Source organism: Pleurodeles waltl, chromosome 1_2 (genome assembly GCF_031143425.1).
Source record: "Pleurodeles waltl isolate 20211129_DDA chromosome 1_2, aPleWal1.hap1.20221129, whole genome shotgun sequence".
NCBI lineage: Eukaryota > Metazoa > Chordata > Amphibia > Caudata > Salamandridae > Pleurodeles > Pleurodeles waltl.
The window spans coordinates 1,119,026,749-1,119,048,507 of NC_090437.1; the positions used below are offsets into that span (position 1 = coordinate 1,119,026,749).

General features: G+C 42.3%; 1 protein-coding gene across 2 annotated transcripts in view; it reads left to right on the plus strand.

Annotated features, from left to right (window-relative positions):
• The window catches only part of FAM184B (family with sequence similarity 184 member B), a 320,510-nt gene that overhangs the window by 91,558 nt on the left and 207,193 nt on the right, over positions 1-21,759 (plus strand). For both annotated transcript variants that reach the window (XM_069202207.1, XM_069202213.1), the window contains exons 3-4: positions 8,692-8,827; positions 8,912-9,057. In XM_069202207.1, coding sequence (XP_069058308.1) covers positions 8,692-8,827; positions 8,912-9,057 — 282 coding nt within the window. The remainder of the gene's footprint in view (positions 1-8,691; positions 8,828-8,911; positions 9,058-21,759) is intronic.

Below are 21,759 nucleotides of genomic sequence, written 5' to 3' on the forward strand. Positions count from 1 at the left end.
GAGAGTTCTGAAAAGGGAGGCCTGTCCATTTGCACACCTTATTACGCTAACCTGTCATCTGAGAGACAGGTCTGACAGGAGAAGCCAGTTCATGTACACACCCTAATAGGTACACTCATCATCTGAGAGAGAGGTCTGACAGGAGAGGCCAGTCTCTCCATAAACCACATGGGATTTTTTCATAAATCTAAGTTATTTATTTTTCCCCACAATTATATAATGGATTGCATTAAAGTAAACACATTGGGTCCGATTCAAAAAGGTAAACTTAGACGTTTGTTCTAAATTAAGACCAAACATCTAAGTTTACAACTTTGGAAATTCACGAGTACTATCTTTAGGTCCGCACTCGGGGGCTTAGGTTGCACTTATGGGGTTTGAAGCTCATACTGTACCGGTGATTAGTGCAAATCGTATGATGAGTCCATTAAGTTTCAAAATTTCTGCTTGAGTGCCTGTTCCATCATACAATAATTTTTCAATTAGATGGAGGTTTCCTGCTGCCATCTTGAAACTGGATTGCCTTGATAGTCTGCTCGATCACAAACAATGTCAATCAGTCCTCATAGAACTGAAAAACGTAATACATTTACAAAAATACCCAAATATGTATGTTTTGCATCTGAAGCAGTCCATTTGAAGAATTGCTGAATCACACGGTGCTTCAAGAATCTCTCAATCTCAAGGCAAGTTAAAATAATAATTCCTTCCTTCGTTATCTGTTGAGGCTTTCTAATTTTGTCAGGCCGTGCTTTTTGAGCTACACTGCCTGTCTTTGGTACATCCTTAGTGTGAGCTGGCTCTGTGAGGCATGAGTCTGCACTCAGCTCGTGTTTTCAAATTGAGAGCGTTGCTCTGTAAGACCGAACAGCTGTCACTATCTTGCAGGTTGACTGTTCAAGGTGGCAGTATGGCTGACAATATGGCTGAAAGACATGGTATTTTCCCTCTCTCACACTTCCATCCAGCTGATGTGAAATTCAGCACATGGTACATATATTTATTAAGTGCAAAATCAATTGTTTTGCCAAGTTCTTACATCTTTATCAAGAGTGTTGAATTAGCTTATCAGTATAACTTTGCGAGTTAAGTGTTTAGGTCCTATGCATACCTGTCATCGAAGAGAGTGGCCTCAGCGAAGACACTGGTCACTGGTCTTAGGTCCTGTGGTCATTGATGCCATATATCTTAGGCATGTTGAAACACAAGGTACAGATTTACTAACATTTCACTCAAGGCAGCACTGCAAGGAAAGTTGTTGCATGAGAGGGAGAGAGCAGGACAGCATCATACCTAGTAAGAAATGGTACTGCTGTTGTCTTCCGAATCTCTGGTGTACAAATAGGCTACCTAGTACCATTTCAAGCATAGATTTTGTACTGGAAGACTATCCTCCTAGTTCAAAATACTATGCTCAGACATATTTTAAAATGTTTCCCACTTTGTGTGTGTGTTGCACAGTGTAGCACATATGCAAAGTTTGAAATCGTTTGGAGAAACAAACGCTTTTCTCTTACTTTGCACCTGCTTCAAGAAGGCATATATTTTGGTGTAAAGCCCTGTCTACAGAAATTAATAGATAGGGGAACTTTGCTTCAGAGACCATGAGAGGTAGCGTGGGAACACTGGTCTTCCACTCATAGAATGACCTCTTGATGTAAAGTAGCATAAATTAGCTCAAAGTGCTATTTGAATTAGTTTTAGACAACATTTCAGTTCAAAGAAAGCTTTGAGTTGAAATGTTTGCACCAGTTTATGTCACTTTTCGTGACTTTGCACTAGCAAAATTCTTGACAAATCTTCCCCTACTTCTTTCAGCGTCAATAGCTTCCATATTGTGCTTGCTTCCGCAGTCAATATTTTGGTATTGACTTTTCATTTTCATTGAGTTATTACTAAGACGTCATTGGACTCATCATTTGACGGAGTCACTCTACTTGAGCTCTGAATGTACAGGTGTAAGGTCTCCAAAGCCATGCTTGGGGATTACTTCCCCGTCATTCTTTCAGTCTTTTCTTCATTTGTTTTTAATTGTACCCTCCTTAACCTCACACTTTGTCTCATTCAATTGTGTTGTGGTGGGAATCAACTTTCTTGAACATCTACAGGACCTTCTGTCCTATTAGCTATTGATAAGTCATTCAGTTTACTTATTTGTTCCATTGGTGATTACTGGACTTCTGACTATACCATCCTTGTATATGCCTCTTGCAGAGCGTTTTTATGGTTTGTGTGTCAGTTTGAGCAACAATTAAGTGGGGTTTTTTGTTTGTTTTTTACAGACAGTTTTCATGTTACATTTGAGGAATTGGGATGTATTATTTGGTGCGGTTTTGTGACCTCACCATGTAATACACTTACCAACCCCTTTAAATCATGTACGTTTTGTCTGTTAAACCCTCAGCTCAACCCTGGATAGCTGTGGCACTGAGATGCAAAGTTTACACAAAGGAACTAATGTAATGATTGAAGAAGAAATCTACACAACACTCAAGAAATCCAAAACCAATTTATAAAAATAGACTTTTATAAAAATTTAGATGCTAAAACAAAAAGAAAATCTACTAGAGGGTTCCGGAGATATGGATAAAAAAAAAAAAATCAAAGCATTATAAATTAACAGCGAACATGCCTTGGCAAATTCAACATTTTTTACACTCAGAACGTTTTCAAGGAAAACTTGGGTAAGTGTCAATGCGGTTGGGTAGATGTTCTTTGAGCAACCAACTCCAGCGGGAACCAGCAAGGTCCTTAGGTACAGTTACCCCCACAGAAGAAGCAGTTCCAGAAACTTTATCCCCCTTGCACTGGATTCCTATGGAGTGGTCCTGATGCTCGGGATCAAGGATACTGAAGATGCTCCAAGGATGCTGTGAATGCAACTCGGTTGATGGAGGTCCTCCTGCAGGGATTTCTTAGTCCACTAAGATGGTGAGGGGCCTGGTTGCAGAGTCAACATTCCACAAAGTCCTAGCTGGTCTGGCTGAAGTCCAGTCGCCACTGTACTACCAGTCACCCAGTGTCACAGTCACATACTAATTCTTCCTGGGACAATAACTTCTGAGGGTCCCAGCAGCTCTTCGACAGCACTCCTGGGCTCAGCAAACTCAGGTGCAACTCTGTTCGTCGGGTCTTGTACAGCGACTGTGGTAGCGGCTTGAACACTTTGTGCTGCCAACTTGCTCCAGCAGACTCTTATCTGTTGTGTCCCTCTGCTGCAAACAGGAGGCCAGTCAGCTGGCCGTGGGAGTCTCTTGGCTTTGCTGGGCTCTGGAGATGGCTTTTCTGTTGAGCAGGACACAGCAGACACAGTCCCTTCCTTCCCAAGTCACCAGATGCAATCTTCGTCGCTGCAGCCTCTCTTAGCTGGTCCCTCGGTGCAGCAGGACACTCCTTCTTCGGTCTTTCTTCCAGTTGGCAGAGATCTGAGGTCTGGGTGCCAGGGGTTTCATTTTTATTCTCGTAAAATGCCCTCAGGGTAGGATGCAGTTGGTAGCCAGTGGGCTACCAGGTTCCCTCCCACCTAGTGACCATTTCCTGCGGAGTGTGGCATCTGGCTATCCCAGAATGCACCATTCAGCCCATTCCCAATACGGCGAGACCCCTCTCTCGTTGTTCAGACATCCCTAGCCCACCCTTGTGGTGTGGCTACCTTAAAGCTACACACCCCTGGAGAAACCGGTTTGAGAACTGGTTTCCCCTCTCTTCTCTCCATGCCAGCCTGCCTACCTAAAACAATGGGCCAGCCCTCCTCCCTAGAGTGAAACACCTGCCCTTCAAAGGAGAAATCCCCCTTTTGGTGCTAACTGAAGGAGGGAGATAACACCTCCCTGGCCTGCAATCTCTCATTGTTCTCCTTCCTGAGAGTCATTGACATGTCTCTCAAGGAGGGCAGGAAGCTATCTCATGGAAAAGGCACCAGGTGTACCCAGGAAGGCTCATGAGTTTTAAGGGCAACAAAGTGGCAACTTTGTAAAAGCTGCTCACTGCAACAAGTTAGGTTAATTTTGATTTGAGAGGTACCTGAGGCTTAATGTAACAAGTTGCTTGATACCTTGGAGTGTCCACTTTGGTCTCACCATTCATGAGTTCGCGCAGTTCAGGGATTCGCTTGTAATCCAGTACTCTCTGATTGGGTGACCAAGTCTTTCCACAGTAAAAACAGGGTTATTGTGTGTTTACTGTAAGGACATGTAAACTGCATGTCCTGGCCATGTCATATGTTACATCCTGCTGTAGCACTCGGTAGGCATGCCCGAGGGGTGACTAAAACAGATGTACAGGGGAAGTAGTGGCTATGCCATTGCTTTTAATGGCAAAGTCAGGTTAGCAGTGTATAACTGGTCTGCTTGTCTGCAGTGGCAGACTGGGGACTTGTTTTACTTAGGGGACGTCCAGGGTGGCACAACCGGTAGAACAAGCCCTGGAGTACTACTCTAACTTACATGCCCTGAGTACCAGGGTACTATATACCAGCGACGTGCAGGTGAGTTAGCTATTTCCAGTTCGGTACAGTCAGTTCAATATACATTTTATCATCAGGGTACTGCACTGAGGTCTGATTAGCGGCCCTCAATGCACTCTCAGAGTCGAAAAGCCAGTAGCATCAGTCGTAAAACTTGGGGGTGACCATACAAAAAAGGAATATCCATATACTTGTTTACTATCTTGATTCCGTGTGTCTGGCCACTTCATGATGAGTAGGGCATTGCTTGCTATTATTCTGTACGTAATCGCTTGTTGGTTCAATTTGCAGGCTAGCCTTTGCTTACAGGCGTGTCCTTTTCTGATCAGCCTGCCAGGTGGGCTGCACAAAATCTTTTCATGCTTACCGCTGCTTTCCTGGCATGGGTATTGCCATAGAGGTTCAATTTGATGGGAAATCTTTGTTTCTATATATGTCGTTTGGGAATGGGAGATTATCATCAGATTCTTCTAATTTGGGCATTTGAGCATGCAGAACCCTGGAATTCTTATAAGCTGTAATGTACTTAAATTAATCCTTTTTTTCCTGTAGACAATGTGTCTCTGGACACCCAGTAGATAGTATGTTTTAGGACACCCTGATCTTCTTAACTGCCTTCAAGTGGCGTGTATTTGTATTTGTTTTCATGCTCTGGGGCACTTCTCGCCTCTGCTGGAACCGGAAAATGTAATGAACACTTATGCACTCTTGATATTTAAAACAAAACGAAGGAAGGATTCGAAGGGAAATATTCGGATTTATATTTGATATCCGTTTTCTATGTAAGTGCATTTGAGTAAGCATCCTTGGCAACCGTGCTGCATTGGGAGCGTCGCTCGTGGGCTATGGTTTTTGTTCACTAATTCTCATTCTTAAGGTTTCAGTCTCACAATGGACAGAATCTGAGACTTCCTAAAGGACTATTCAATTACATGCTGTCTTCAAGCATCTATTTGGTAAGCGAAGAGGTGAATATATTTTTCTTCTTTGGCTATCAGATCAGTTCACTCATATGTTTCCTGTACTTCTACTTCTGTGTTTTGGGCTCTGTCCTTCGCTGGGAATCTCTCTTTTTGAGCCATGTTTTCATTCTCTGCTCATCGTAGGTGACCCCACCCCCAACCAGTCTTGTTTCCAGATGACAAGCTGCTTTCCTGGCTGTTTTTGAGCCAGCCTATGTTTCCCGATGTCCTTGTTTACTCTCGTTTTCAAGGTGCTCGCTGTGATCTCTGATCCCCTTGTGTTAGTACTCGGTTATGGCCTTTCAGCGATTCCTGATGTTTAGGTGAGACAGCTTGCTCATGATTAGTCTTTCACTTTTTTCCGGGTTTTTCCTAATTGATGAAGAAGACCTGATTTTGTGGTGATTTGTGGCTCCCGCATCTCCGCTGACCTTGGACTCCTCATGCTGGGCTGCAGCCATCTTATTTGGCAGTCTTACTCGATGCCGTACCCAGGCACCTGTGTGCTTTTCTAACAGAGTCATTTGACGGCATAACTATTTGGCTGCTAGTTTTCTGGTTCCTCTTTATCTTTTACCCACTACTAGGATGCTGATGTAGCATACTTTTTTGTGCATTTATCTGAATTGTGCTGCCCTTGAGGGTAGTTGTCTCTTCTTGTTTATCCTGTTCTTCTGGGCTTCTTGGGCTTGTATAGTTATGTCTTTGGATTCTCCTTGGAGTTCTTTCTCTGTTATTGCAGTAGCCTTGTGTCTGTAGGGTGGAGTCATTTCTTTTACTATTTACTCTGCTTTAGGGGGTTTCCCCATCTCTGTGGTGGTTTTTCCAAGTTGCTTGCAGGGCCAGATCCCGTCTGCATCCAGACAGCTTTATTACTTTGGTATAGCTAGTTGTTCTGGGGTTAGAATTGAATTCCTATGTCATTGGACATCATTGGTGATTCTGTGTACACTTCTATTACCTTACAAGTTTTGAACCTTTCTTTTTCTTGTAGCTTGTTTTGTCTCTCTCTGGTGTTATTTTTTCCTGAGTTTGTGCCTAACCCTCGACTTTTCCGAGACATATGTTTTTTGTATGGACTCTGTAGGTTTCACATAACAGCTGAACTGTCACAGGTTTTTTCTGGTGTCATGTGCTCTGTTTTTAGGCCCCTTCTGCTTTGCCATTAGGGTGGTATGTAATGCCTATTATGAGATATGGCGTTGCTCCTCCCTCTCTGGGGGATGCTGCTCCAGGAGTTACCTTCTGTTTTTTTCTGGTCTTCTTGGTTCCATCTAGTATAGTGCATGGAGGGGTTTTCTGTCTTGTCCTAGTTCCCAATAAGGTTCTGGGTGTTGTCATCAAACTGTGCCATTTCATTTTTCTTTTTCTCTTTCTCTTTCCCTTTCTGATTTCTTTTTTTCCAGGCTAGTCCTGCCTTTGGATTCTTTTTCAGCAGCGAGGAGAGGGTGTTACTGGTTTATACCATCTTGTGGATTCCCTTGCTATTTTTCTGTGGTTGGGTTTGATACCTACGTGGGTACATATTCAGTTTGTTAGAAAAAAGATGATAAAGAAGGCTGAGGAGGTAATGCTCCAGTTGCTTGCCGGTAATTTTCATTACTTGAAGTCAAAGTCTTCCTCTTGTGAGTCCTGGATTCCTTCCCTGATTCTGTAATGGTCACTACCATAGGCCTTGGGATGTATGAGGAAGAGAGTTGGGCATAGAGGTCTTTTACTTAAAAGAGACAAGAAGTTGAGAAACCACACATTAGTTCACACTTAACAAAAATGTTTAGGCAATCCTGTCTCAGGGTTGAGGCAAATCTCACTTTACTTTCTTAGTGCTGTGACTCAGAGTAATGTAGATTACTGGTAAGTTATTAGGACACAAGCATGTGTACTGGCCACTTGCAAGCCTTTTCCTTCCATTGTTCACAAATATTGGGAGGAAAACAAAAAAATAAATGAAAAATAAAGAAACCAGCATGAAGGACGAAAATATGCTGCATTATTCATAAGTGGATGGGTAAGCCCGTCCGCTTCTGAATAATTTACCTGCTTTTTTTGACAGGCTAGGGAGGGATGAAGACGAAAAAGGTCTTTCAGCCTGGCTCCTTTGATCTACCCAAAGAGGCTAATCACAGAACTCCCTACCTTGCCCAAGTGCTTGGTTAATGAATCCTCTCCCTGGCCCTGCCTAAAGGTCTAGTGGGAGAGATGACCTTTATTTGCAAAAAACGGGAGTGTTGTCTGTTATTCTAACCCCTTGCCTTTCTAGAGGGTGTGGGTGGAGTATACAGACTCCTTACCCTCCTATATTTCCCAGTTGTGAAGGTAGCTTTAAACTAAGACCATGGGTAAGAGGGAGAAATGTCTATCTGCTTCCTTTCACCTTGCCCAGCTGGAAAGAAGGCACAGAAAAAGGTGGCAGGTAGCCCTTTTTTCTGTGACCCTCATCAGGAGGTATCACAGACCCAAGAAAAAGGCACTAAATGGTGGACAAGTCACTATGTTAATTTTAGACTACCTAATGTAAGTAATATGCCATTGCCGTTTGTATGCATACCCTATCCAAAGACCAAATTGTTTAGGTTGCCAAGTCTGATTAGGCAATAAACTAGTCACGCAACCAGATTAGTTGTCAATTCGTCCTCCATGAATGAGATTTTGTTGCTGTAAGATCGTATACCATTTGTGACAGCTGTAAGTAGTTATGACATTCTATTAAACAGCATAAAGTACGGTAGAGCTTAAACTTAAATTACAGACACCAGAGCATGGTTAAATGTTATGCAGCACTGAAACTTAATTTTCAATCCTGAATGTTATAGTTTAAAGGTGCTTCAAATGTAACTTCTTGTCAAACAAAATATAATTAATACTACCATTTACACAAGGCCATACAGCACATAATAATCTGTATCACATTATCATTATCAAGTCATAGTTGCCTAATCGGTTGGCATTCTATCAGAGGATACCTTACCTTATTGGATAATACATGAACTAAAATATCCACTTTCCTTGTCCTAAATTTATAAACTGTGAGTTTACCTGGTCTACAAATGGATTATGGTTTGTAGCGTTTCCAAAAAAAAAGAAAGAAAAAACAGCAACAAGCAAAAGTCATATACAATTATGTGAAAGGTTTTACACTTAGTTACTAAAAGAATTGTGTGCCTGTTAATTTCCATTTAACATTCCTGAAAAACTAGTTTTCTTTTAAAATACTTAAAAAATGTAAACCAAAAGGAAAAATGCTCATGTCTGGCTTCTCCACAGGAACTGGAAACGCAGCTGAGGGAGACACGGCACGAGGCCCTGGAGACAAATGATGTCTTGAAGAAAATGGAAGAAGAGCTCACTGTAGCAAAGGAACGACTCATGATGCAAGAACATGAGATAGAAAGTAAAACAGGTATGGAGTTAAACATAAATCACATATAGTGATTCAAAACACAGATGGCTCTAAAATCAGTCTATACTGTCTTAACTCTTACAGAACAGGTGAAAACTGTGTTAAACTCACAGAATGAAGCTGTCAGCGAAGTAGTTGATCTAAAGAACCAAATATCTCAGCTGCAGAACCCCTGCACTAAAGCTAGCCGCGGGAAAAAGGGAGCTGATGACTCACTCATGCTCAAACAGGTACTCTTGATCGATCAAGGATGATAAAATAATGTATGCATGGAGGGGAGCGTAATTGATTTTGAAAGTGGAATTAGGATCTTGCAATTAAGATCATATATTTCACAGTGCTGTTCATGTATTTACTATACAATACCGCAATTTTTACTTTGAACGTTCTTCAATATCGTTTACTTCGTCCATCAGATTATATCCACCTGAAGACGATCACACTAAATATAACTATTATGCACTGTGTTTCCTCCTCTGTAGATGTTTGTCTGATGTTCTACTAGGATCCCCTTGTAGGTGTCCATTTTAATCCAGTGCACCCATGCATTCCACCATTCCTTTGACATATCATAATTAAAGCATGAATTTTACTTGGACCTACTATGGATTTTTTAAGTTCAAAAAGCTTTATTGATCAACAGTCAACAAAATATCAAAAGCTACAGTATAAAATGCATTGTCAAAAATAACAACTATGACAATGTTATGAAAGGAGAAGAAAGACTAAATTAAACATTGTGAGAATTGTAACCTAAGGAGTATAAGATTTTATCCATTTTCATTTATGTAGGTTTTGGGGAAACGGGGGCAGAGGACTAAACAAGTATAATCTGTTGAGAAAATCTAAGAAAATGAAGACCAATAAACTTAAGCATATTGAAGCATAATAAATGGTATGCAGTAGGATACAAGTGTTCTAGGGACCCATGGCTCAATTGTTCAGAAACCCCATTAGATATGATTTAATCGGGCCCTGCACCCTGTGAAGTGTACACCACACAAGACAATACAGTTACAGGCAACTATATTCCTCCAAAGGAAGCCAGACATATCAAATCCAATGATTTTGCCAAGATTCTTAGTTGGAATATAGCAGGGCTGGAAAGCAAAATGCAAAATTCGGAATGGGGTCAATTCATTGACGAACATCTATTATGTCTATTTCAAGAAACTTGGGCGACAGGTCCCAAACACAGACTAGGTTTTAGAAGCTATTGGGTTCCAGCTCGAAAGTCATCCTCTGGGAGATCCTCAGGAGGGCTACTTATATGGTTAAGTAGTTCTCTCAGAAGTAAAGCTGTAGTAATAGACACAGGCTGCCCTGACCTGCAGGCCCTATTGTTAATGACCCCCGAGGAGAAATCTCTACTAGTAATCAATGTTTATAACAGGAGTGAGGGTTCCCTCGTAGATCACGACGCTCTATTTTTATTGGATAGCTTACTTAAAAATAATACTTCTCAATTTATTTTGATTGGAGGGGACTTTAACGTTACATTTGAGCCCAACCCCCTGGTTCAAGAGATATATCAGGAACACGACGCTTATTGGGGGATCCCACAGCTAGTCTCTAACAAACGGCCGAGATTGAATAAAACAGCCCGTTTAGTGGCTGATATTACAATAACTTATGGCCTTCGAGCCTGCAATGGTCGCTCCTGCTCTGACGCAAATCTGCATCCCACTTTCAAACGAGGAAGGACTAGAAGCCAGATCGATTATATACTCCTCGACATTAGACTGTGGGGTCATATGGTTGATATGAGAGTACAAGAGCATGAAGAGAGTGACCACGACCCACTGATTCTATCGACCAGAGGCTTATTCCCTTTACTTGAGACACCCCATTCTAAGTTTTATGCCCATCAGCTAGCTTTATCAAATAATAGATGGAATTTAAAATGGAAGTCTGTTACTACATCCCCAGAGCATCTTTCATCAATTTACAATCTGCTAGCCAATCAAATGGAGTGCATGCTTCATTATAAAGAAGACGATGAGGGTGATAGGCTTTTAGCAGCCCATAGTAAACTGTTCGATTCCCTAAAATACCTCTTCACAAAAGAGATCTCCAGCAATACCAAGAAAAAGTGCCGGGCACAGTGGTTTAATAATTTATGTAGGGAAGTACAGCTCACTTTACTGAAAGCTTTAAAAACAGGCCAAGTTGATTCTATAAGAACAGCTAGAAAAGATTATAAGAACGAATGTACCAAGGCACGTAGAAGCTGGGAAGAGGCCAGATGGGTAGCTATCTCGGAAACCGCTAAATCAAAAGATACCTCCAGGTTTTGGAAATTAATAGCAGAAAACTGTGGAGACTCTGCCTCTGTACCTGGCACATCAATTCTCCCTGTAACCTGGGTTGAGCATTTTGGCCAATTATACGCGGGTTCTCCCGAGGTATCTCTTAGGTCCCTCGATGTCCCAATATCCCAAGACGCTACCCTGATCTCATTCACTTTAGCTGAAACTAGTGCTGCTATAGATTCACTGAATTGGGGAAAGGCTCCAGGTCCTGATAAGATTCCGGGTGATTTATACAAGACAAGACCTGACATATGGGCTCCTTATCTCAACCGAATCTGCAATGCAATCGCAGCTAGAGCCCCTATCCTTCACTCATGGAAAGGGGCCGAGATAGTCCCCATCTTCAAAAAAGGTTGCCCCAATATTCCAGCTAATTATCGTCCGATCAGTCTCCTAGATAATTTTCAAAAAATCTATGCCAAATATCTTTTGTGCCATCTCGATGAATGGATCATGGAATCTAATGCCCTATCTAATCTACAAGCAGGGTTTAGACCTGCAGTGAGCACCATTGACCAAGTCTTGAGATTCCTGGCAATTAAGTGGAAGAATGTGGACTTAGGGGGGGGGGGGAAATCTGTATGTGGTCTTCATAGACCTGAGAGCTGCATTTGATCTGATCCCCAGGAACACGCTATGGTCAACACTCTCCAATATGGGGGTTCCCTCAGGTCTCTTGAGTCTTATCACCCGGCTCCATGACAATACCTATGCCCTAATTAGATGTGGCAAGGAGGGTGAGTTGACAGATCCTGTGGCCATCAACAGAGGAGTCCGGCAGGGGTGCGTTCTGGCCCCTAACCTTTTTTTGCTTTATATCAATAACTGTATCCGTTATTTGGAGAATTGCATAAACGACTCGCCCAAATTGGCAGGGGAAAAAATCCCATGTTTATTGTATGCAGACGATACAATTTTGATAGCCAAATCTCCTGTGGGGATCCAAAATCTGGTTAACCAATTTTCTGCTTTCTGTAAGGATTTTGGGCTCGACGTCAATGCTAAAAAACCGAAATTTATGATATATAGCTCTCTAAGGAAACGACCATGTGTCAAAATTGAAATGAATTCAATACCACTGGAGAAAGTGGAAGAGTTTGACTATTTGGGAATTAGACTATCAACCACAGGAAAATGGGAGGCAGCCATTGGTAAAGGGGCACTTATTTTAAGTCAAAGAGGTGGGGCCCTAGTACGTAGGTCCAGAAAGGTCCTGAGTTCCCCTTTGATTATAATCGCCGAGATCTATAATGCCCAAATCCGTGCGGCGGCCCTGTATGGAGCGGAACTCTGGGGATTACATAGAAGACTGGATATTTTACAAACAAAAGAAAACAACTTCCTTAGACAGGCTTCCCGGTTAGGGGTAGGTACCCCAATGATTCCTCTCAGGCTCGACTTAGGGTTAAACAGCATCAAAACCACAGCGGCCCCAAGACCGCTTTCTTATTGGATCCGCCTTTGGACAACTCCCGAACTCGAACCATATAGGGCGGCAGTGAGGGAACTTATAGCTACTCCGCAGGGCCCAACTAGAATCCAATGGCTGCAGGAGATGAAATCTGCTTGGGCTAAAATAGGTCTCTCCTATTACTGGGAACATCCGGAAGTGATTCCCAATAACGCAAGACATCTCATTAAAAGAAGATACTGGGAAAAAGCCAATGAAGATATACTGCACCAAAACGGGCTGGGTAGGTTAACAACAGAATTTCTCCAAATTAAACATGAACCTTGGCCTGAGACTTTCATGAACCTCCCCATGCCATCTTATGCTTGTGCCCTTTATTTACAGCTTAGAGATGGTTCCCTGCCTACTAATATCTATACGGCCCACTGGTCATCTAGTGTCCCTTCGACTGATAGATGTATATCTTGTCCTCATTATAAAGAAACAATCGAGCATATCCTGTTTTTCTGTCCCTCATACAAGAACCCTAGAGGAAAGTGCATTATCACCCTCTGTAAAAATCTATTACTGTCGGATAGAGTCAATGCCACCAGAATATGCAAATATGAAACATCCACACTGGTTGCCTCCTCAGTTACCAAATTTTTATCGGAGGCTTGGTGTATCCGTCGCAGGCTCATTTCTGTAGAGAGGCCCTAAGAGCTCTAGGCTGAGCCTTTGTTTGTTTATAGAGGGAGATTTCAACCAGATCCATATTTCTTCGTTTCTTCTTTTATTTTTTAAACACATGCTATGTACCCTGTTATTTCTTTGATTCTACTAATTTATATGCAACATCTCTTCCTGTATTTTAGCAAGAATTCTTGACCTTTTTAGGAGCAAATTGAGACCGCACAAGCTAATTTTAATTCTAGTTGTAAGGATTTTATTGAAATATTTTTTATGTTAGTTGATCATCAGACTTTTATAGTATCCTGAATGATTGTTATTATGAATTATGATGAGTTATTGCGATTCATATGGATTTCATATTACCATGTAAAACAGTTTTTCTTCTAATTTTAAATGGTCCAAATTTCTTGGACCGAATGTATTTAAATAAAAATAAAGTGTTCAATGAACTTTTATTTACATAGAATTCAACAATTCATGGCGGTTTAAGATTTTCTGATGTTATAGAGATCGTATTTGAATAATTTGTACAGCACTTAACTAGAAATAGCGTCAACTGTAGCCAAAATACATCTTTATGTCTTAGTCTCTGATTATGACAAGCATTATACCACCAAGCTTTATTGGAAATATTTGAAGAACATTTCTGATTAGTAGTGGTTTGTTGAAAAGCTAAAGCTAACAATAAATCTAACAATGTAGATTTATGGGTAGTAGTACACATAATATCAAACAATCTCCTAGAAACACATGTGAAATGGAAAAAGGACTGTGAGTATGAAGAATCTTTGTAATTTAAAACCAAACTTTATGTCAAAAAACGTGGAAAGTGTGTTTGGGTATAATAGATTATGTGCATAAGGACATTATTTGGTTGTTGGCAAGACCAGCACTTACTGTTACTGTTTGAAGAAAATTTAGCAGTAAGGGAGGGAGTGATATAAAGTCTGTTTTGAAGGGAAAACAATGTTTGAGTGGTGCTAGCTTTTCAAAATACTTTGGTAATTCTAAGCTGTAGCTTATTCCAGAGTGCAATAGACCAGGAGGAATTCAAGTCGGGTTCCCAGAGAAGTTCCACTTTGGATTTAGGACGAGAGAAAGCTGCAGAGAAAAAGTATTTATATATGAGATGCTTTAGGTGAGTATTCTAATAGATAGATATTGAGGAAGGTGAAAATGGCAAAGAAGACTCTTCTAATGAATAAACGTGCCTAATACAATATTTATTAGAAGAAATAATTTATTTTGGAAGTGGTTCAAACAATTAAATGTTTTTTAAAAAAGAGGGGGAAAGATATAGGTGCATTCTCATGGAACAAATCTGCTACCTGTCTCTAAGACACCTCTACTTTCTGTCTCCAAGATTTCCAATAAAGCATCTTTTGTTCAATTTAAGAAATGTATTATACCATAAAGATAAGCTTAGAAATGATGTACAATTAGGGACAAATGGAAAATAGTAATGTTTTAAAAACCAGCTGGTAAGTTGAGAAAGGGATGTAGAAATAATAGATCAGTGGTAGGAGAAAGAAATCACCTCTTGTGTGGAAAATGGGTGAAGGATTGATTTTTCAATATCAAGTCATAAGGGAAAAAAGGTGGAAGAGGCTTTAGAAATCCACAAGGAGGCTTGCTGTAAACAAAAGGCTCTACGATAAAGAGAAAAGTCTGGGAAATGTATACCACCATTACTGTTAGAGTATTTCAGTTTTGCGAGAGAGACTGAATTTTTCATCCCTCTGTAAAAATGTAGAGAGAAGAGGGTCTATTTTCTTAAGTAAAGGGAAGGAATAAATACAGGAATCATAGATAAAATATATAATAATATGGGAGTACCCATTATTTTAACAGACTCAATATGTCCCCATCAAGAAAGAAAAAAAGGATTCCAGCAGGATAGTAACAGTCCAATTTTAGTTAACCTTTTTTGAGATTAACAATAATTGAGTCACTAATAGGTGTCACGACTCACGTGCTGCTTGCGCCTGGAATTTGCAGATCTGGTGGCGTGAATCTTCAATGTTCGGCTTTGGCCCAAAAAGGGGCGACTCTTTCTGGTAGCCACGGTGCTGTAGGCAATGGAGACACCAAGAACAGACCGTGCCCTTCAGAAAGTAGCGCCAGAGGGAAAAACCCCTTCCAAGGGGAAAAACCTCCAAACAGGAAAAGTCCTGGAGAAAAACAAGAACAACAAACAGGAATCCAAAAGGAGCAAAAATCAGAAAATACAGAATGCTGAGTCCAAAACCAAAAGGCAAGGAAATCAGGAGCGAAGACACCAACTGAGCAGAAAGTGTTGCAGCGCAAGGAAAGAGGAAAAACACAGCCCTTATATACCAACAAACAGGAAGTGACCCACAGGAAGTAAAAGGACACCATCTTAGATAGGGAAACAATATATAGAACAGAATAGTAGAGGAACCATAGAGAATAGGGAACAAGGAATGCTGGGAAAGCACAGGAATCTGGGAAGGAGGAAAAGACATAAAGAAAGGCACACAACAGACTGCAAACAGAAGAAAGGACAAAGAAACGAAGAAAAACAGGTAAGAGGGTTCAGAGACCCCTGGGACAGTGAAAGGCAGAAGGAAGAACGAGGCCCCAAGCAAATCTGGGGCCTCGAAACGCGCAGGAGAGGCTGGGGGCGCGCCGCGTCTTAATAACGCGGTGCGCGGCCCGAGCCGAACGCCCGGCCGAAGTCGAGCTCTCGGCTCGCGCCGCACCGCGCGGCGCGACAGTAGGTCCCCCTCCCGAAGGCCCAGGTTTAAGAGGGAATAAACAGTGAAAGCGTTGAGTCAGGAGAGGAGCGTGAACGGAAGAGGCATCCTCCCATGAACATTCACTGAGAGGATAACCCTTCCAATGAATCAGATACTGAAGTCGTTTATGAAAAAGACGAGAGTCACAGATTTCCTGCACTTCATATTCAGGAGCATCATTCACAAGGACAGGAGGTGGACAAGGAAACTGACGTGAGTAAGGATCAGGCACATAAGGTTTAAGCTGAGAAACATGAAAAACCGGATGGATCTTCCATGTATGGGGTAAGTGAAGACGGACAGTGACAGGATTGACCAACTGGAGAATACGGAAAGGCCCATAGTAACGAGGTGTGAACTTGTTTTGAGAGAGACGTGAGGGCAAGAATTTGGAGGAGAGCCAGACTTTATCTTGCAGATGATAATTTGGATTGGTTGTACGTCTCTTGTCTGCAGCCTTCTTCATATACCTCTTGGTATGTAACAAATTAGATCGAATTAGTTTATGGAGTTGGAGAAGGCGTTTGGAGAAATAGTTAATAGCAGGTAGAGGAGAGTTGGATTGTGGAGAAGTAGGGAAAGAGGTAGGATGAAAACCATAGGAACAGAAAAAGGGAGTGACCTTGGAGGCACTATGGACTGAGTTATTGTAGGAAAATTCAGCTAAAGAGAGGTAAGTGCTCCAGTTACTTTGGGTAGAATCAAAAGCATCGAAGATATTGCTCTAGTCCTTGGTTCAGACGCTCAGTCTGTCCGTTGGTCTGAGGATGGAACCCTGAAGACAGGGCTCTATTCATATTCAGTGTTTTACAAAAATGCTTCCAAAATCGGGAGATGTACTGAGGTCCTCTATCAGAGATTATGGTATGTGGAAGTCCATGGAGACGGAAGACATGATCTATGAATATTTGACCTAGTTCTTGGGAAGTAGGCAGCTTTTTTAGGCCAGTGAAATGAGCCATCTTTGTGAAAGAATCCACTGTGACCATGATAACCCGGTTTCCTGCTGATGGTGGAAGCGAACACATAAAATCAGTAGAGATAGTATGCCATGGGGCCGATGGAACAGGCAAAGGTTGTAGTAATCCTGCCGGTCTGGTGTGAGGTATTTTGACTTGGGCACATATGGGACAGGCCTGAACGTATCTTTCCACATCCAGTTTCCAGGTAGGCCACCAAAAAAATCGTGAAAGTAATTCTTGTGTGGCTTTGATGCCTCTGTGACCAGCTACAGGGGAATCATGGCACATTTGTAATGCTTTCTTTTGCACCTTGTTTGTAGGGAGGAATATCAGGTCTTGGTAATAAAAATATCCTTGTTTCTTGTACAATAATGGTCTTAGTTCTTCTATGTCATGGTCCGATAGGTTGGCGTATTCTTGTTGTACTTCTTCCAGGAAAGACTGAGCCACTCCAATGATCTTACTGGGTTCTAGAAGATACTGGGATGAGGAAGGAGAACACTCTGGATATCGGCGAGACAGAGCATCAGCCAGAATGTTTTGGGATCCTGGAATATATGTAATATAAAAATCGTACTGACTGAAGAAAAAGGCCCAGCGGGCCTGACGACTATTCTGGCATACAAAATTTCTTAAACATTGTAAATTACGGTGGTCTGTCCTCACCTCAAATGGTTCCTTGGAACCCATCAGAAACTGCCTCCACTCAAGGCAGGCTGTTTTCAGAGCCAATAATTCCCTTTCAAGTACGGAATAATGTTGTTCAGCTGTGGAAAGGATATGAGACAAATAGAAAACAGGATGTTCAAGGCCATCATCCTCTTGTCGTTGGAGTAAGACAGCTCCGATGGCTCTCTCAGAAGCATCAGTTACTACTATAAATTGCTTGGTGGTATCTGGATGTCTTAAGATGGGGGCTTGGGTGAAGGCTCTCTTTAAGCTTTGAAAGGCTGCTTCAGCAGCCTCAGTCCAGACAAATCCCTTCTTTAAATTGTCCTTCTTTAAGGTGTGAGTTATGTGGCTAGTCTGATTGGCAAAGTCTAGAATGAATTGTCGATAGAAGTTTGCTAAACCTAGGAAACATTGTGTTTCTTTTATGGTAGAAGGAGAAGGCCACTCTAGGATAGCTTGTACCTTTTCTTGGTCCATAGCTATGCCGGTGGGACTTAAATGATAGCCCAGATATTTGACTTCCGTTATGTCGAACTCACATTTCTCTGGTTTGCAAAATAGTTGATGATCACGAAGTCTTTGAAGAACTTGTTTCACATGGGAAGTATGGAGTTCAGGATTTCTAGAATAAATAAGAATGTCATCTAGGTAGATCACGACTGTCTGATTAAGTAGGTCTGAAAACACTGAGTCCATAAATCTCTGGAAGATTGCCGGGGCGTTAGTAAGACCAAACGGCATAACCCTATATTCAAAATGGCCAAATGGGGTCCTGAATGCTGTCTTCCATTCGTCGCCTTCTCTTATGCGTAAAAGGTGGTAGGCTCCTCGTAAATCCAATTTAGTAAAACGTTGGGCCCCTCTGATTGCTTCCAGTATGTCCCTGATGAGAGGCAAAGGATAACGATCTTTAATGGTGATTTTATTCAGACCTCGAAAATCCAGGCACGGACGAAGATCCTTAGTCTTCTTGGGCACAAAAAAGAGAGGGGCCCCAGCCGGAGACGACGATGGAACAATAAGACCACTCTGTATATTTTCGTCCAGATACTCCTTTAGAACTTCCCTTTCGGGTTCCGTGAGGGAGTACATCCTCCCAAAAGGAACAATTGTGCCGGGTTCTAATGGAATTGCACAATCATATTCTCGATGTGGAGGTAGCACAGGTTTTGACGGTTTTTGGAAAATATCCTGAAACTCCAAATAGTGGTCTGGGACCCCTTGGACCGTATTAATGGACATACCAGTGGCACCTTCAGTAGCTAAGGATCTTTTCGGAGACCAATACTTGTCGGAAGTAAAACAGTTCTCGTGACAAAATTGCGAAGACAAAGAGACTGTCCGGGTAACCCAATTTATATATGGGTTATGTCTAATGAGCCACGGAATTCCAAGAATGATGGTATGGTTAGGGGACGTAATAAGATCGAAGGAGATGTGTTCTTGATGGTTTCCCACCTGTAGACTTAACATCAGGGTAGTGGTGTCTACAGGACCAGAGGATATCAAAGATCCATCCACAGTGTGTACCTGTTCGGGTACTTCTTTTGCTTGAGTAGGAACTAGGTTAGCAGCAGCCCATGTCTTGTCCATGTATATACCACTAGCACCACAGTCTAGTAATGCCATAGTCTTTTCTTGACGACCGTCAGGAAGTTGTAACAGGACAGGAAAGATGAACAAGGCAGTTGTATTGTCATTAAAGGAGCTGATGGAAGGTATAGCTGTAGATCCCGTCCCCTCCCTTCTTACAGAGGACGGGAGGTGGCGTTTCCCGAAGGTCTGGACGGACGTACTGGACAGGTACGGAGTATGTGACCAGCAGAACCACAATACAGGCACAACCCTCTCTTGCGTCTGTCTTCTCGTTCACTAGCAGAGAGCGGACCTCGGGTAGTATCCACCTGCATGGGTTCCCCTTCGATGTCTCTAGCAGGAGTGCGAGGTTCCTCGGAACGCTGCAGGTATGCACGGGAGCTACTTGGTTGGGTAAACCCTCTACTCCTTTTCTTTTCCGATCTCCGTTCCTGAAGACGATATTCGATGGACAGTGCTTGATCCATCAGGCCACGAAGATCTTCCGCTCTGGTAGAATGCACTAGTTCATCCTTTATTTCTTCTTTGAGTCCTCTACGAAATAATGTTACCAGAGTACGTTCCACCCAAGTGGTCTCTGCCGCCAGCTGACGAAAACGGGTTATATATTGCAGGACGTCTTGGGAGCCTTGTTGGATGTCGCACAAGGCTTCTTCAGCGGAGGCTTCCAATCCAGGACGGCTAAACATTTGTTTGAAGCGACTCACAAAGGCGGAATAGTCTGACAATACAGGGTCGTCGGAGGACACCATCGGGGTTGCCCAGGCCAAGGCTGGGCCGGATAAGGCACTGATAAGATAACCCACCTTGGTCCTGTCGTGGGAGAATTGAGTAGGTCGGAAGGCGAAATACACCGTTAAAGCATCCAAGAACTCGCGAAGCTTGGTTGGTTCACCAGAGAAACAAGGGGTAGAAGCGGAGATTGTCGGAACATCACTGGTGCGGAGGGCCAAAGCCTGTCGTAACGCAGCATTTTCATTACGTAGTTGTTGCAACTCCTGGGCTTGTTGCTGAATCGTGGTTAACAGAGATTGCTCCGGATCTGCAGCAGCCGCCACTGTATTATCCATGGTGTTTGAGGACGTCGGAATGGTTAGGCGCTGCAATCTGTCACGACTCACGTGCTGCTTGCGCCTGGAATTTGCAGATCTGGTGGCGTGAATCTTCAATGTTCGGCTTTGGCCCAAAAAGGGGCGACTCTTTCTGGTAGCCACGGTGCTGTAGGCAATGGAGACACCAAGAACAGACCGTGCCCTTCAGAAAGTAGCGCCAGAGGGAAAAACCCCTTCCAAGGGGAAAAACCTCCAAACAGGAAAAGTCCTGGAGAAAAACAAGAACAACAAACAGGAATCCAAAAGGAGCAAAAATCAGAAAATACAGAATGCTGAGTCCAAAACCAAAAGCCAAGGAAATCAGGAGCGAAGACACCAACTGAGCAGAAAGTGTTGCAGCGCAAGGAAAGAGGAAAAACACAGCCCTTATATACCAACAAACAGGAAGTGACCCACAGGAAGTAAAAGGACACCATCTTAGATAGGGAAACAATATATAGAACAGAATAGTAGAGGAACCATAGAGAATAGGGAACAAGGAATGCTGGGAAAGCACAGGAATCTGGGAAGGAGGAAAAGACATAAAGAAAGGCACACAACAGACTGCAAACAGAAGAAAGGACAAAGAAACGAAGAAAAACAGGTAAGAGGGTTCAGAGACCCCTGGGACAGTGAAAGGCAGAAGGAAGAACGAGGCCCCAAGCAAATCTGGGGCCTCGAAACGCGCAGGAGAGGCTGGGGGCGCGCCGCGTCTTAATAACGCGGTGCGCGGCCCGAGCCGAACGCCCGGCCGAAGTCGAGCTCTCGGCTCGCGCCGCACCGCGCGGCGCGACAATAGGTGAGGTAAACCAGAGTCCCAGTTATTTACTCTTTGAGAAGTTCTGTTGAAATCCAGGGGATCTAAATACTTGTTTGAAAGAAAATATATCGAGCCGGGGAACTTCATGTAACCAGGATTGATTTGTAACCTGATACAGAGGAAAAAATAGGAATTTATTTGAGTAAAGCAATCCTGGAAGAGTCAGGATTTGAAATGAAGAAGAGGATGTCATCAGCATAAGCTAACAATTTCAATTGATTCGACCCATATTGAAAAACAGTAATTATATATATATCTATATCTATCTATATATCTATCTATCTATATCTATCTATCTATATATATATATATATATATATATATATATATATATATATATATATATATATATGTTTTTTTTTGTGTGCTTTTTAACACTTCCAAATACAAAAAAGCAATTGCATCCATTTACAGTAAACATTGACAAATACCACTGAATCATGTGGTTCCATCAGCTACCTAAATATCCCCAACAGGGGGTCTCCACATTGCTATAATGTTAAGTATTCAGGCCTATTTCGTCACATATCCGATCATTCCCGCCCACACAAGTATGGGCTCACATACCCTCCGGCTCGCCAGTTTCTTTACCAACCAAATGTTGCTTATAAATATCTCAGTGCTTCGCAGGCCTAAT